The sequence below is a fragment of the Lissotriton helveticus genome, chromosome 8 (genome assembly GCF_964261635.1).
Source record: "Lissotriton helveticus chromosome 8, aLisHel1.1, whole genome shotgun sequence".
Classification (NCBI taxonomy): Eukaryota; Metazoa; Chordata; class Amphibia; order Caudata; family Salamandridae; genus Lissotriton; species Lissotriton helveticus.
In genome coordinates, this window is record NC_136069.1 from 152003466 (window position 1) to 152018610 (window position 15145).

Consider the following 15145-nt stretch of genomic DNA (forward strand, 5'->3'; position numbering starts at 1 on the left):
TTTTTTCTACTCATTTTGATTATGTTTTATGTCAAAGACTAATTTATTTGTGGAAAAGTCGAGGGATCTGCACAAATAATCCCTTGCTCAATTGAGAATTATATCTACTTTTCAGAAATGTATAGTCTTTTCAAGATCAACCATGAGTTTCACACCTGTTTTCACAACAAACAGAAAGTAGGTTGACTTGAAACCTCATAAAATAGGACAAAAGGATACATCTTACATAAATGCGAAATCTGTGATAACATTTTGTTCTTGATTCAACTCTTCTTATTCCTAAAAGCTGGGAAGATGGTGATCCTAGCACAACAAACCTTTTGTTGGTGCCATTTTTAGAAAAACATTTGCACCTTCTAGCAGAGTCCCTATTTCCATTGTCCCCCCAAAACACACATTTTGTTATATTTTTGACTATTTTCTAAGTTCGCTCCTGGGGAATGCACAAACTCTGGGAATCTTTAGAATCCCCAGATTATTGGGGTAAAAAAGATGTAAATTTGGTCTGGATATGTTTTTTAAAAGGAAAAGGTTAGGAAGGTTTATGTGAAAAATACCCTAAACATCCAAAATGGGCTTAGAACAGGAACAGCAGGAGGGAGCTGTGGGTGATGCTACCAATAAAGTGGTTAAAGTAACACTTTTATGTACAGCAGGGCTGTAATAAGGAACAGGGGCACAGTAAAGACCCTGTTTTAGCAGATATAGCGGGGGTAAAGTCCTTGATGGGCCTCTTCTTTCTGAAACTTTGCAGACAAAGGCATATAAATGACGTCAAAGGATGGATTGTTGGTTGTTTGAGTAAGTAATAGGATGGACAGATGGATAGGTGTGTGAGTGACAAGGTGGTTTGGTGAGTAAAAGAGTGAAAGTGTGAATGAATGGATAGATGAATGGGTGGATTGATGGATAAATTAAAATAATGATCAACTAATGAAAGGGTGGATGGATGGACGGATGAATAATAGAGTAAATAGATGGGCGAATGAATGATTAGAAAGTTTGAATGGGTCGAGTGAAAGAGTCAATGGAGGGATGGAAAGAAAGGGTGGATAGATGGATGAGTGAAAGGATGGATGGATGCGTGAAAGAATTGTTGCTGGCCCGTTGTGTACCCCCATCTTTAGAAGCTATGAAGGAGTTGGATTCTTGGTGGGCCTCTTCTGTCTGCAACCAGGCAAAGAAAGGTGAGTGAATGAGTGGATGGGTGGATGAATGGATGGATGGATGGAGGGATATGTGAGTGAAAGGGTGGATGGATGAGTGAGTGAAATGATGGATAGTTGGGTGGATGGATGGATAAATGATTGAAAGAATGGATGTAAGGATGGAAGAGTGAAGGAATGGTTGGATGAATGAAAGAGAGGATGGATGGATGGATTAATGGATGGATAAATATGAATGAAAGTGATGGTGGATGTATGGATGGAAGGGAGGGTGGGTGGAGGGATGAAAGGATGGATGGAAGAGTGAAACGGTAGATGAATGATGACAGAAAGGATGAATGGGTAGTTGAGTGAGTGAAAAGATGGATGGCTGATTGAAAGAGGGGGGTGGATAATGAAAGAAAGGACAGATGGATGGCTCAGTGAAACTGAAGATGGATGAATGATGAGAGAAATAATGAATGAATGAGTGAGTGAAATGGTGAACGGTTGAAAGAAAGGGAGAGTGAATGGATGATGAGAAAATTAAGGGATTGATGACTGAGTGAAAGGGAAGGTGGATGGGTGATGAGAGAAACGACGGCTGGATAGATGAGTGAGTGAATGAAAGGATGGATGACTGAGTGAGGTGGATGTATTGATGATGGGATGAGTGAGAGGGAGGATGGACGGATGGAGTGAAAGGGTGGGGGATGGATAGATGTGTGAAAGGGTGGATAGATGGATAAGGGAAAGGATAGATGGGTGAGTGAAAGGATGGATAAGAGAAAGGATGGATGAGTCAAAGAATGGATAGATGAGTGAAAGGAAGGGTGGATGGATGATGGATGAAAGGGTGGACTGAGGGATGGTTTATGATAGAATGGATATGTTGAAGGGAGGGTGAATGGATGAAAGAGCGAATGGATAAGTTATGCATCAATGACTGAGTGGATGGATGGAAGAGTGAAAGGGTAAATGGATAGATGGATAAGTAGATGGGTGGAAGGATGAATGAAAGCATGAAAGGATGAGTGAATGGATGGATGGATGGAATAAAGGGAGGATAGATGGATGATACATGACTGAAAGGATGAATGGATGCTGGATGTGTGAAAGGATGGAAAGGATGGATGGATGGACAGATTCTTTTCTGCCTACTACTTTAGTGAGAAAGCTGAAACGTGCTGAAATATGGGTACTGTCTGTCAAGCTAGGTAACTGACGTCCAGATTACCCCTTTGCATTTCACTGCCACCTGGGCAATCGCGTATTATCACTTTCGCTGATGCAGATACACTTGTTTGTAGTAGGAGAGTGGAGATAGCAAGGCAGGGAGTGGAAGGAGCTGTGGTGGTGGCGATGTTTGCACAGGAGAGTTGGTCACTGATTGCTGCCAAAGCCATAGATAATTTTAGGAACAGGTCATCACGGGTCTGCCAGGTTTGGGCGATCCCTGATAGAATATTGAGTCACATCAGAGTGAGTTGGATGAATCACAGGACCACATCTCAGACCTATCTGCCTCGCCTGAAGGGTCGAAGCCAAGCTGGGCTCAAGCCAAGTTCTCTGCCGGTGCCAGAGCCAGGGCTGCATTGCTAGAGGCGCCCATTCACCAGGAAGAAAACTTTCCCACCAAGTAAATGTTATCTGAATCATTTGAACAAACACCGGCCGAGCATATAAAATGAACTCCTGCTGGAGTGCTCCATTCTGGACTCACCATCTCTTCCTACACCTGACAGCAGAGCAGTGAGCAGTGCCATGGAGTACAAGGTGCTGTGCGTGGTGGCCGTGGCCCTGCTCCTGGGGCTCAGCAGCTCGGCAGAAGGACAGGCTGCGGCGCTCAGTGAGTACAAACCATTCTATGGCCATTTATATGTGTTGTCGTTTTTATGTGCACTCTGGCACATTTTATGTCAGACTGATCTTTCGTTCATTTTCTTTTTTCAAATTGTTGATAAAATACCAATCACGTCCCATCTTCCATACCACATAAAAATTGGAAACAATATAGTCTGGGCAGCATGGTGTATTTCACATCAAATATATGGTTATAATTGTGTACACACACCTATGGAGGGTGATTTGAGGCTAGTGATGTTGGAGCAAATGTTGCTTCTCATTTAGTAGTGTGGACGGGAAATTATTGACTTTTGGGTAATCACATTTCGATTAACAATTTTCTATAAACTATAACTTGATTCATTAACCCTCAGCTCGATGCTCCTCACCCTGCGTTTGTTCTCCATGCGGCTTCTCTCACCAGCCCAGCTCGGCAGGCTCAGCCCTCCTAAGCAAACAATTCTGCCTTCGTTTGAACAAAAAGCTGCAGGTTTTGCTTTCTTGAGGGATGAAAGGTTCGCCCTCACTAATTTAACAACCTTATGTTCGACCATGGACATTACCTGGACTTTGACACTGCTCCTGTGCGCACATTACTAGGACTCGAGTTAGTCTAGTAAAAACTCCAGCCTATCCAATGGAAGGCTGAGCTAAGGCCATAGGGGCAGATTTACAGGAAAGTGACGCATCTATAGAAATGCGTCACTTTCCTTGCGCCGCCCTAAAAAATGCTTGCGCCACCATGGATGCGCCGTATTTACAATACAGCGCACCATGGCGGAAGGATTGACAGATGCGTCAGAAAATCTGACGCATCTGTTGGGGCAAAAGTCACGGATTGCTGGAGTCGTGTCGCAAGCATGACGCAACTCCAGCAATGCATTTTGTGGCCTATTCCCACTACACTGCATCACTCCTTATGCCTGCTTGAAGCAGGCGTAAGGTTTTGACGCAGTGGTGTCCTAAAAGTGATGCAGTGAAATCTTGTTGATTTCACTGCGTCACTTTTACAATGCTTTCCTGCATAGGAACGCCCCCCTACATACATTATACCGGACACAGGTATAATGTGACGCTGGGCTTTACAACTTTATGCATCTCCCTAGATGCGTCACGTTGTAAATAGGGTGCAAAAAGCAAACGCAATGGCAGGGCAAAGAGGCGCAAGGGGCTTGAAAATCTACCCCATAGTGTTGTTGATGGCCCTGGTCTATCTACTCCTCGATGTCAGTAGAGGTCAGTGGACGTGATGGAGGTTGAGGAGATAACAAAGATCGTGGAAGAATCAAAGGCATTTGAGGACAGAGTTCTCAGGCACATTGCAAAGCACTTGTCTACTACTATTAAAGAATGGTAAAAAATGTTTTATTCACTTTCATCCCTGTTGTGATTAGAATAAAAGAAGAGAGCTCTCCTGAAAATGCCCATGTACTAGCTGGTGGACCGCCAAAGAAGTCTTGCGTGATTCCCATCTAGAATGTTTTCTTTAGCCCAATCCTTAGTTTGCAGGGAGGGGCTAATCCTTGTTAAGTCGCTGTGCAATCGGAAACATGAAAAAAATAGTTAATCTCTAGGATTCACTCAGAAAGGAATCTTCATCCCCCAGGGCTCATCCCTCAGCCCCAAGCCCTTCAACGCATATATGACCCCGCTTGCCACTTCATCACAACCCATGGTCTCAACATAACTTCCTATGCAGATGACACCCAACTCACCCATGACCCCGCCACTACCAGAACCAACTTCCACAGATGCATGACAAACTTAATCGAATGGATGAAAAATAACTGCCTGCAGCTGAACACAGACAAGACGGAAGTGCTGATCTTTGCCAACAGCAGAAATGCATGGAACAACTCTTAATGACCATCAGAGCTAGGACCTGGCGCCCACTCATTCCAACCATGCCCGAAACCTCGGAATCATCAGTGACAAAAAGCTCACCATGAAAACTCAGATCAATGACATCTCCACTGCCAGCTTCCTCACTCTGCGCATGCTATGTAAAATCTTCAACTGGCTACCCATACACATAAGACAAACTGTGGCACAACCCCTCATTACCAGCCGACTAGACTACAGCAATGCCCTCTATGTAGGAATCACCACACACCTCCTACAGATGCTTCAGACCATACAGAATGCCACAGCCAGACTCGTCCTCAGCCTACCACCTCAGGAAAGTCCACTGGCTCCCCGTACAGAAGAGATGTCAATTCAAGCTGCTGACACACACACACAAGGCTCTACACTACTAACGACCTGCCTATATTAACCACCACCTGAACTTCCACCAACCATTGCCAACAGCAAAGACCTGGAACAGTCTCCCCATGCACCTCCGAACCATCACCTGACTTCCGGAATTCCAAATGGCCCTCAAGACCCGGCTGTTCAAATGAGCCTCCACAGCCTGCAAGCGCCTGGACACCCTATCAGGTGGTAAGCCACAGCTTTATAAATCCTGATTGATCATCCAATCACACCCTAATTTAGACAGGTAATTCTTCAAGAGAAATATATTCATGTTGTTTATTTGCTAACATGTTTTTCCTATATCGCATGAAAAGAGATATCTTGGATTGGGAAAAGCCCTGGCGCTGACTAGCTGAGACAAAGACAGACCACTAACAGGGCACCCAGAAACTTCAGAAAGGTTTCATATTGATTAATTGTAAACACAAAAGACCGAATGCTCATTCAAAGTTACTTTGAGACAAAACCTTCCGATCAAGCAACTTATATAAAATCCTCTGAACTGCACTTTTTCACATTCATGGGAGGTGCTGTCATATACACACACACACACACATGGCACAAAGAACCCTTTTTACAAGTTAGGAAAGTTTAGAGCCTGAATCACAGCAGTTAACACCTAGATTTGAATATTGTGACATTAGACCTACAATCAGCTGCAATTGTGACAGTAGCCCCGCCCTCAGGTGAACAACTGGTCTTTACCCACTCAATAGTAAGTACTGGGGTTCGCCCTCCAGAGGTGAAGACCAGAGTGTTGTTCCACTCTCAGTTGAGTGATACGATGTTGGTCCCATCCACAGATGAACAATCATGCTTATGTCCTATCCACACAGAATTCATTCCTGTGGCTTCGGACTAATGCAAAGTTGTTTTTATGACATGTTTCCACTCACAAGCCGTGACTGGGGACTTATTCCACCCAAAGTGAATACGTTAATTGGTACCACCCCATAGTATGGATGTATCTGCCTCAAGGCACAGAGCTCACCCAAACTCAAGGTGAAATCATGCCTAACATTCTTGGAGGAAAGTGGTATGTATTCTTACACAAATGGAGTCTGGAAAAACGTGCGATTTAGTGAGAGGAGTTTATATGCCTTTAGCTATAGCTTCGAAATCATTTGGAAATCTGCAATAGCAGCAGTAAGTGATTAAAGCCTGGGCAAAGCACTACGCTACACTCGCGTAGTTTGCGAAGTTTGCAATACTTCGCACTACGTGAATTGCACGTAGCACAGTGCAAACACGCATAGCGTAGTGCAGCGGTCATTTTTTGCTTACTTGCAGTCCTCAAGGTAAAGTTGGCGACCGCGATCAAGCAAAATGACATCCCTGCGAGACTTTTTCCTCATTCGCGATCAGCAACATCAAGTTGCCGATCGCGAGCATGGAAAATAAACCTCCCAGCGATTTTCTCAACGCGGGGAGGTCAGGGTTCTCATTGCGAGTGGTTGCGTATGCTCGCCACCGCTCGCGATGAGCAACTACCAGTCCGTGTTGAGAAAGCTGCTCCTTGAGTAGAAATCTACTCAAGCGGCAGAAAACGACCGCTTGCACTGTGCAAGATGCAGTTTGCGTTGATTGCACAGTGCGGACAAGAATCCGGCCCTGTGCAATCAGTGCGAACAGCATTTTGCACAGTGCACTACGCAGTTCACGTAGCTACGTGTAGCTCACGTAGTGCAAAGTGCTCTTTGCGTAGCGCTACTTCGCAAACTACGCCCAGGTGTGTGATCTTGTTCTGACCTTATGCAGTAGCCTAGCCAGTGTGTCGTGGTCCCTAGTGCAAGGAAGGATATGGGCCCCTGGTTGCTGTTTGAATTTTAAAATACCACAATGATCAGGGTCGGTGGGCCTCACAGGCCTCTGGGTCCCGGTGCCATTGCACCTGCTGCACCAATGCAAGCAATGCCCCTGACCATAACCATGAACAGCCAGGTGCACTTCTGAAGGTTCCAACCTGAGGGAGAGCAGCTCATGTAAAGGCCCTCATACTACGGGCAGATACACTCAAAGCAGTGGGCTGCATCAAAAGACCCACGTGTGTGTTCATCATCTCTAAACTGATGGAAATTATAAAAAAATGTCATTAGTATTCAGAAAAAGGCTGTAGTTCGATGTATGCCAGCAAACATGAGAGTTCGAACCAGAATGCAAAATAGGTATTCTGCAGCAGTATTCGTGGGAGTGTAGAACGCTGTCAGAGGGACCACGTTGGCGGCTGTCATTATGGTCGAGCCCCCTACTTGTGTCTAGTGAGCATGCGCAATGGCAACTGAGCCCTTTGTAAATCATGGGTGCCCTATCCTTGGAGAAGCCATATCCACGGAGAGGCCTTTCTTTGAGCGCAAATGTGGTCCATTTATGGTTTCACACTGTACCCCTTACCACCTCCATGCAGTTTTTGGCTATTTGTAGTTTTGCTGCAAATATGTCAGTTAGTCGAAATCAACATGTAAACGTTTAAATAGTTGAATGCAGCATACCGAATTATGCCACCTGTTCAACATTTCTTATTTCATATGAATAGAATATGAGAACATATTAAAATTAGTAAATTATGGAGATAACTGTGTCAGCCAATGGGCTGTTCAGCTTCCTCTTGTCCTGACACATAAACCTACTTAAATCCTGCAGTTCTACAGTAATCCCTACGTGAAATAAGATGGTATTTTCATGCACATGTTTAGTTCTAACAATCTTTCTCTCTTTTCTACCACCTAAATGTTTATGAAATGGGATTCTAGGACCAGTTAATTAACGCCGGTCGACCTTTGGGGTATCAGGTCACACTCTAGAATGTGTTTAATTCATTTATTTATTCAGTACCGCACCGTGGTTCAGTAAATTAAAGATGAGTGCAGTCATCTGTGTGAAGCCGCAAGCTGTGCCGTCAGTTGGTATCCTTGAAGGGAAAACTCAGCTTTCTATCCTTCAAAGTACAGAAATGTGTGTACCATTAAATAGAGCGAATGGATCAGCTGATATTTACAGTGCTTAGAAACGGCAATCGGGCACTATATGGTGAACAATGTTTTTGTTATTATTAAGGTTCTCAACATGCAATGTTGTTAAACTGAACCAAGTGTCTTGAAATGTGGCAATGGTCAATTTAACCTCTCCTGATATATAACTGAAATAATGTAATAGCGTTTTGAGACCCTAGCGGGTGAGTAGCCCCGCTTAACAAATACTGCTTGATTGATTAATTAATTGACTGCTCCATGCTGTCACTGGGAAGATGTTAAAGGGAGAGGGCGCTGACAAGGTCAAAAAGCATCTCAGCAACATAAACTGTAGTATTAGTAGTCCCTTTCTACTGGTGTAAGGTTCTTCAGAAAAAGAACAACAAACCCTTCACAATGTGAACCCTAAGTGGGTAACGTGGTAATGGAAAGATTTTCTTATTTGATCGCTGGGTGAGGGTCAATAGCTTTTTGAAAATCAGAGTGATTGCACTTAAAACATACATTTTAAGGATCAGAACTAGAAATTGATAGGTTGTTCATAATGTTGGCTGCACATGACCTGCAGCTAGCCTTGTGCACTTAGTGTAATAGCAATCGCATGTGAAATCTTTACCCTTCATGCTAACATCAGTGGTTGATGCTGGTTGGGCTGGTGGGATGAGCCCTGTAAGTAGAGCTAAACATGTCAGGTGTTAGTTTCGCTGACTGCAGGTCTGTGACTTACACTGCACAAACCCAGCTACAAGGTAAGAAAGCCATCTGCATGCTGGACAGGGGCTACTCTGTCACTACTCAAATGATTCCTGGGTGTGATTACACCCATAATGTGGTTGTTTGGCAGTCTACCACTCAAGACTCGGAGGGCCCTATTTATGAAGGCCTTGCGCCGCCAGTGCGTCACTTTTTCCCATTTTAAAAGTGACGCACCGGCGGCGCAAGTCCTTCATAAATACGGCCCGGAACCTCTTGACACAGGAAAAGGTAACATGACATTCAGACAAAATACAGACATACATTCACAAAGTGTGAGGTGTAGCAGAAGTGACATCACACTCCCTTAAACCTCTCCATGACCTCACAGTGTGAACCCATTTTTCCATGCTCAGTCTCTCAAATTTCTCCAGTGGTCTACTCAGGGCTTGAGGAACAACAGGAGGTGGACAAGACAGAAACTAACACGAGTTCCTAAATCTGGTTTACTCTCTATTCCTGCCTCCCTCTGCCTCTTTATCCCCGAGAGTCGGGGTCACAAGGGGTGTGGTGCTGATAGCAAGTGGGCTGGCAGCAGCTGCACTTGATTTGCCCCAACTGATACCCATTTTGCATATCTACTTTCCATGAATATCTTTAATAGTCTAATAATATTGAGGACCATAATATTGGGAAGGTAAATTCATATAACTATGTATAAATGTGCTCTTATTAATTCCATATCTATATTGTCAAGGCACATATACGTGATGTTAAGTTAAGTAAACCTCTGCTTACCTATATACACTACCTTACGTCATTGTGGCCCGCGATATTTTTTTGACGATATGCTGGTCCCTCCATATGCTGATGAAATATCAAATATAACAATGTAAATAATTTGAATAAATATACAGTCATTGACACTAAACATGTCTTTTATCACGCAGCTGAGGCCCAGTGTGCTGTCCCTAAAGGAGCCAGGTTCAACTGCGGCCCACCGGGTGTCACACCTGTTGAATGCTACAACAAAGGCTGCTGTTTTGACTCAAGCATCCCTGATGCACTCTGGTGCTTTTACCCCCGTCCTGAAGAAGGTAAGTCACACCAGGGTCAAAACGTTACACCGGTTCCGGCAATCAGGGGCGCAGTGAAGCCCCTGTTTTAGCAGCAACAGCGGGGGTAGAGTTCTTGATGGGCCTTTTTTTCTGCCTGCAACTCTGCTGACAGAGGCTCATAAATGACATCAAAAGGTGGATGGTTGGTTGGTTGGTTGAGTGAGTGACAGGACAGATGAAAGGGATAGGTTTGTGAGTGAAAGGGTGGATTAGTGAGTGAAAGGGTGGGTGAGTAGATGGATGAATGAATGAGTGAGTGAAGGAATGGATGTGAGGATGGAGGAGAGAAAACAAGGATGGATGAGTGAAAGTGGATGGGCGGATGGATGGGATGATCGAAAACTGATTGATAGATGAAAAAATGAATGGATGATAAAATATAAAGGTGAGATCGTGGCTATCAGCAGGTGGATGGAAGGATAAATGGAGAGATACTTGGATGGAAGAGACAAGAGAGCTTTTCTGGGGAGGGTCATGATGACTTGCATTGTTTGCTTGGTGTCATAAAAGCTTTGGTTTGAAGTGGGGGGTATTTTAATTTTCTGGCCACTCCCTTACTCCCAGGCTGACCCCTGATGGGCCATCTAAGGTATAGGCTGAGCTTGAAATTGTGATATGTTATCACACTGTAAATAAGGGCGCGATGTCTTAATAATGCCACTCTGTAAATAAGGGTGTGATGTCTTAATAATGCCATAGATCAAGATTAACAGTTTAGCAGTTCAGAAAGGGGCGTAACCAAAACCATGTGAAAAGTTTGCAGGGTGGCAAAACTAACAGAAAAAAATCTCCCCTGTGCAGATCCCATGCCGGCTAGATTAGATTACTAGTAATTTCAAAACATTGTCCTATAACCGGTATATTAGATACTAACACTGGATGTATGACGGTACAACGCGTACCGTTACAACGCGTCCCTTTACGACGCAGTTTTAACAACGCAAGTCGTTACAACGACTTGCGTTGGGGGGGGCGATGATAGTGAATAGTTTAATTTACGATTCCAACACCAGTCCCCGTGGATAGTAGGGAAGGTGTTGGATAGTAAATTAAACTATCCCCTATCCTAGAGCGCCCTCCAGCGAAAGTCGTTGTAACGACTTTCGTTATTAAAACTGCGTCGTAACGTTACCACGTTGTAGCGGTTCCATTGTAAAGGATGTTTCCCACTAAGACTCATTCTTGAGGTTTAGCATTCAAGAAAGGTAAGCAAAGCAGTAGTTTGCATCACTTAACTAAACAAGGAGATGTATTGTTGCTACCAAATGTAGTAATGTGCAAAAATTCAATTGCACCAGGGAAGTTCTGCAAATCTGACACATTTTCAGGAAACTGTAAAGGCTAATTATTTACCTCTAACCTCACATTTGGTTTGGAACTTTTAACATACTTAATTTTTTTTTTAAACACTAACTTTGCCCAGGTAGTGAACTTGGTGAAGTTTTAAAAACCCTTCACAACGTTGGTGAAATGGAACTTTGCCAGCTTCGCAAACCCATATTTTCTGAATTCAGTGATCACATACTACTTAGAAAAAATGCTCAGGGCCAGATTTATCGAGGTTTTGCATCCCCCTTGTGGCCCTGTGTGTCTTGATATATCTGGAGTAACTAAAGGCAGCACAAATAGCTGCCTGGCATTACTCAAACGCTTGGAAGCATTCCATGGTTGGAGTATAGGTGTTTCCACACATCCACCCATTGATATTGGCGCATTCCTAGATGTACCATTAGTAGTAGACCTGGGAATGCGTCAAAATGCTACTCCTCCCCAGGTGAGGCGTAAGTAGGAGAAATATATTCATTTGTTCCTCTTTCTACACATAGAAAGAGGTAAATGCCTCTCAGAATTGCTTTTGTGCAGTAAGTTATCCGTTCCAGCAATGCAGGCACCCTTGCACCATGACTCAAGAGTGCCTATGTTGGTGCTAGGCAGCAAAAGAGCCCCAGCGCTAGGAAAGGGCAGCAATGCACTGTATAATGGTAAATATGGCTCAAGCAAAGTGGCTTGCTGTATTGCACTGTGTGAAAGACTGACAAATTCGCCCCTCATTTTCTTTTGCCTGTTGCTAAAACTTTACTCATGAGAAAGTGAGCACAAACAGGCTGGTGTTAGAATTAAAAGCAGAAGTTGCAAACATGTGAGCAAAATATTTGCAAAAATTATTTTGCTCAATTTTGCTCTTTCCTTACAGTAAATTCTGAAAAGGGAGCCAAAGAACCAGGCATGGTATTATTTGATCTAGAAAGCTTAAATAATATCTAAATGAGGCCATATTTAATTCCTATTATCAATATATGATACTAACACACTACCCTGGGCTATGCCTCAAGCAGTAGTCAAATAAATGAAGCAATCAGGATTTACACATCGCAGCTAATCACCCAATAGGGTATCCAGATGTTGCAGGTCCCGGAGGCTCATTCGAGGAGCCAGGTCTTGAGGGCCATTCAGAATTCTGGAAGTGAGGTGAGTGGGAAGGCTGCTCCAGGTATTTGCTGTGATGTGGGAGGAGAGGAGCGTCCTTCGCTTCTGTAGATTCGGGAAGTATGGGCAAGTGAAACTGTAGTCTTCTCGATGGTTGGTGGAAGTTCAGGCGGTGGTTAATGTAGGCTGGTCCTTGGTTGTGTAGAGCCTTGTGTGTGTGGGTTGGGTTGGTCACCTATAATATGCTTACTAGGGTTTTTAAACTGAAGTCTTCAAACTCAGAATATATGAATATGTAAGAGTGTTTTATGCATTCACAGTCCTTTGTTTAATATAATGATCTATGCTTTTAACAGCTCATTATCCTAGCCTGTTAGAACACCTTTGTCACCCTTTGCGGGCCTTCAATTTTCTCATCAACAGAACCTCAATAGAAAATATCAAATGAATATTAAATTAATTCGAAGCCAATACAGGGTTTTAGGGGAGGGTAAAGTTCCCCCACAGCAACCCATAAGTGTTTATGGGATTATCCTGGAATAGTCTGGATATCAGCAGGTATTGGTCCATTTTTGATTCGCACTCCAGACACCTTAAAAAAACTGCTGTCTCCTACAGATGCAATCCCTCACCAACAGGCGTTTTAAATGAATGCACATTTGTCTCTGCTTAGTTTCTCTGCCACCTTAACCCAAACTCTCAAAAAGTTCAATGGTTTCAACAATCTCCAAAGGGACTGTGCATATGGGTAACTGAGCGTATATTAGGATTGTTCTGCGAATGTACTGCTCAAACCTCTTAATTGCAGCCTGTTAATTTTGGATTTTGTGTTTGCTTTTTTGCAGAATGCCTCTTGTAAACCGACTCTGCTGCAGGAACCCCATTGGGACAGGCCATGGCCAGGAACATCCAGTCCCCTCACATGTCTTTTTGTAGTTCTGAGCTCTAACTGATCCTGTGAACTTTCTCGATCGAACCAGCTGCTCTTTTTAATGTTACATTTCACTATGACTTCATAATGTTTGATACTTGACCAGGCACTTGTCTTATTTAAATAAAAAGCATTACAAAAACCGGATCATTGGTCGTGAACTCAATGTATGTGCGAACATGGCACAAACAGATAGCAAAGCTGGCATTTCGTACAGGGCAGCTGTGGTTGGGCATTGACTGGTAGTTTCGGCACATTGATGCAAACATGTCGGGAGCAAGGAACGGAAGACGCGGACTCTGATTACTCCAACACGTTACTTTTTCTGATAAACTCTCAGCACCATGAAGTAGCTGCAAAGCAACGCACAGCACCCTATACAACGAAAATAAAAAAAAATTACCTAGGGATAGCAAATTCTACCTCTGGCTCTTTTGTGGCATCGTGGGTATCAGTGGTCCTAAAGTTGGATACAGGAGCTGGACATTAGCAGCTTTTTACTTTATGTAATTTCCACTGCTTGCTCTCCCCAGCCTCTCAGACGTTTGTCATTTTGTTGAATCAAGATCCATACTGTAATGTGTAGTTGCACTTATGCACAGTTTGCAAGGGCTGGGTGATTCACAAATGTGAAAGTGGAATTGTGCATGGTGACCGTCAGCATATTTTGTGCTTGTTCAGGGGCGGCTCCTCCACTAGGGCGGAGGAGCGTCACCCCACTCCAGAAACATAAAATGGTAATACATTTCAGTTATTACCATTTTATGTTTGGTTGCGGGCAGGCGGGTGGGCGCGGCTGCTCTGTAAGCAGGGCAGGGGAGGAGTGGTGTGCCCAGTCCTGAGTGCGCAAACACTTTTTGGTCGGCCCTCTGGGGTCGCCCAAACCAGTCAGGCGCACTCTGCCCTTCTCCATGCAGGCTGCAATGCAACCTGCATGGAGAACATGGCCTCTCCTTAAGCCCCTGGCTGGGCAGCGTCCTGACCAATCACAATGCTGCTTGCAGCGTTGTGATTGCCTTAGGGGAGGGGGCTTGGCTGCCTGCTTCCTGTTCCGGAGGCAGGAAAGCAGGAGCAGAGAAGACGCGGAACCCGACCTTTACCCACAGAACACTCTGTGGTTTGGCTTGCTATTAACAAACATTTTGCTTGCACATCCCTCTCCTGAATGCCACAAGTTCATCCATCATTTCAAATCAGAATGTTGCGGTCTATTAATTTATTTGCTGATTGTGGTTAATGTATGGTTTGTGGGAATTTTTCACTTAAGAATGTATCACGTTTTGGTCCTTAATGCACCTTCCTTCAATATTAATTATTATTATTATTATTATTATTAAAACTTATATAGCGCACAGCTACCCTGAGGCATCCCGGCGCTACATTTGCTTTGACCCTTTAGACCCATTATAGCAGAAAGACCAAAGGAAAGCATCTCAGCACCCTGTTATTATTACTTTCAATAAACAGAACTATCTTTTTACCAACACAACCATCAACCCCCTGACTTCATTATTGGACATGTTGTCCAGTTTTACTCAAAACTACAATTCCATATCTGCTTTCCTGGGACCCTCCCAATATTCAGTGGCAGAATTTTCGTGTGATCATAAGGACACGTCCAGGTTTTCTGTGCACAGAAAGGTGCCCAGAGCTCTTCCCACTCACTTTCCATGGGTACCTTTAGTCATTTACCACTGTATTTGTTTCATTTTGAGAATTACTTCACATTCCCTTCTAAAATCTCCAGCTGCAACCATGGCT

At 43.9% G+C, this 15145-nt stretch overlaps 1 protein-coding gene across 1 annotated transcript; it reads left to right on the top strand.

The window, feature by feature from the left end:
• Positions 1 to 2846: 2846 nt before the first annotated feature.
• Positions 2847 to 13349, top strand: LOC144772451 (putative gastrointestinal growth factor xP1). The gene is made up of 3 exons (XM_078656782.1): positions 2847 to 2994; positions 9859 to 10005; positions 13299 to 13349. The coding sequence occupies exons 1-3, from the start codon at positions 2910 to 2912 to the stop codon at positions 13310 to 13312; spliced, it is 246 nt and encodes an 81-aa protein (XP_078512908.1). The 5' UTR covers positions 2847 to 2909; the 3' UTR covers positions 13313 to 13349.
• Positions 13350 to 15145: the final 1796 nt, after the last annotated feature.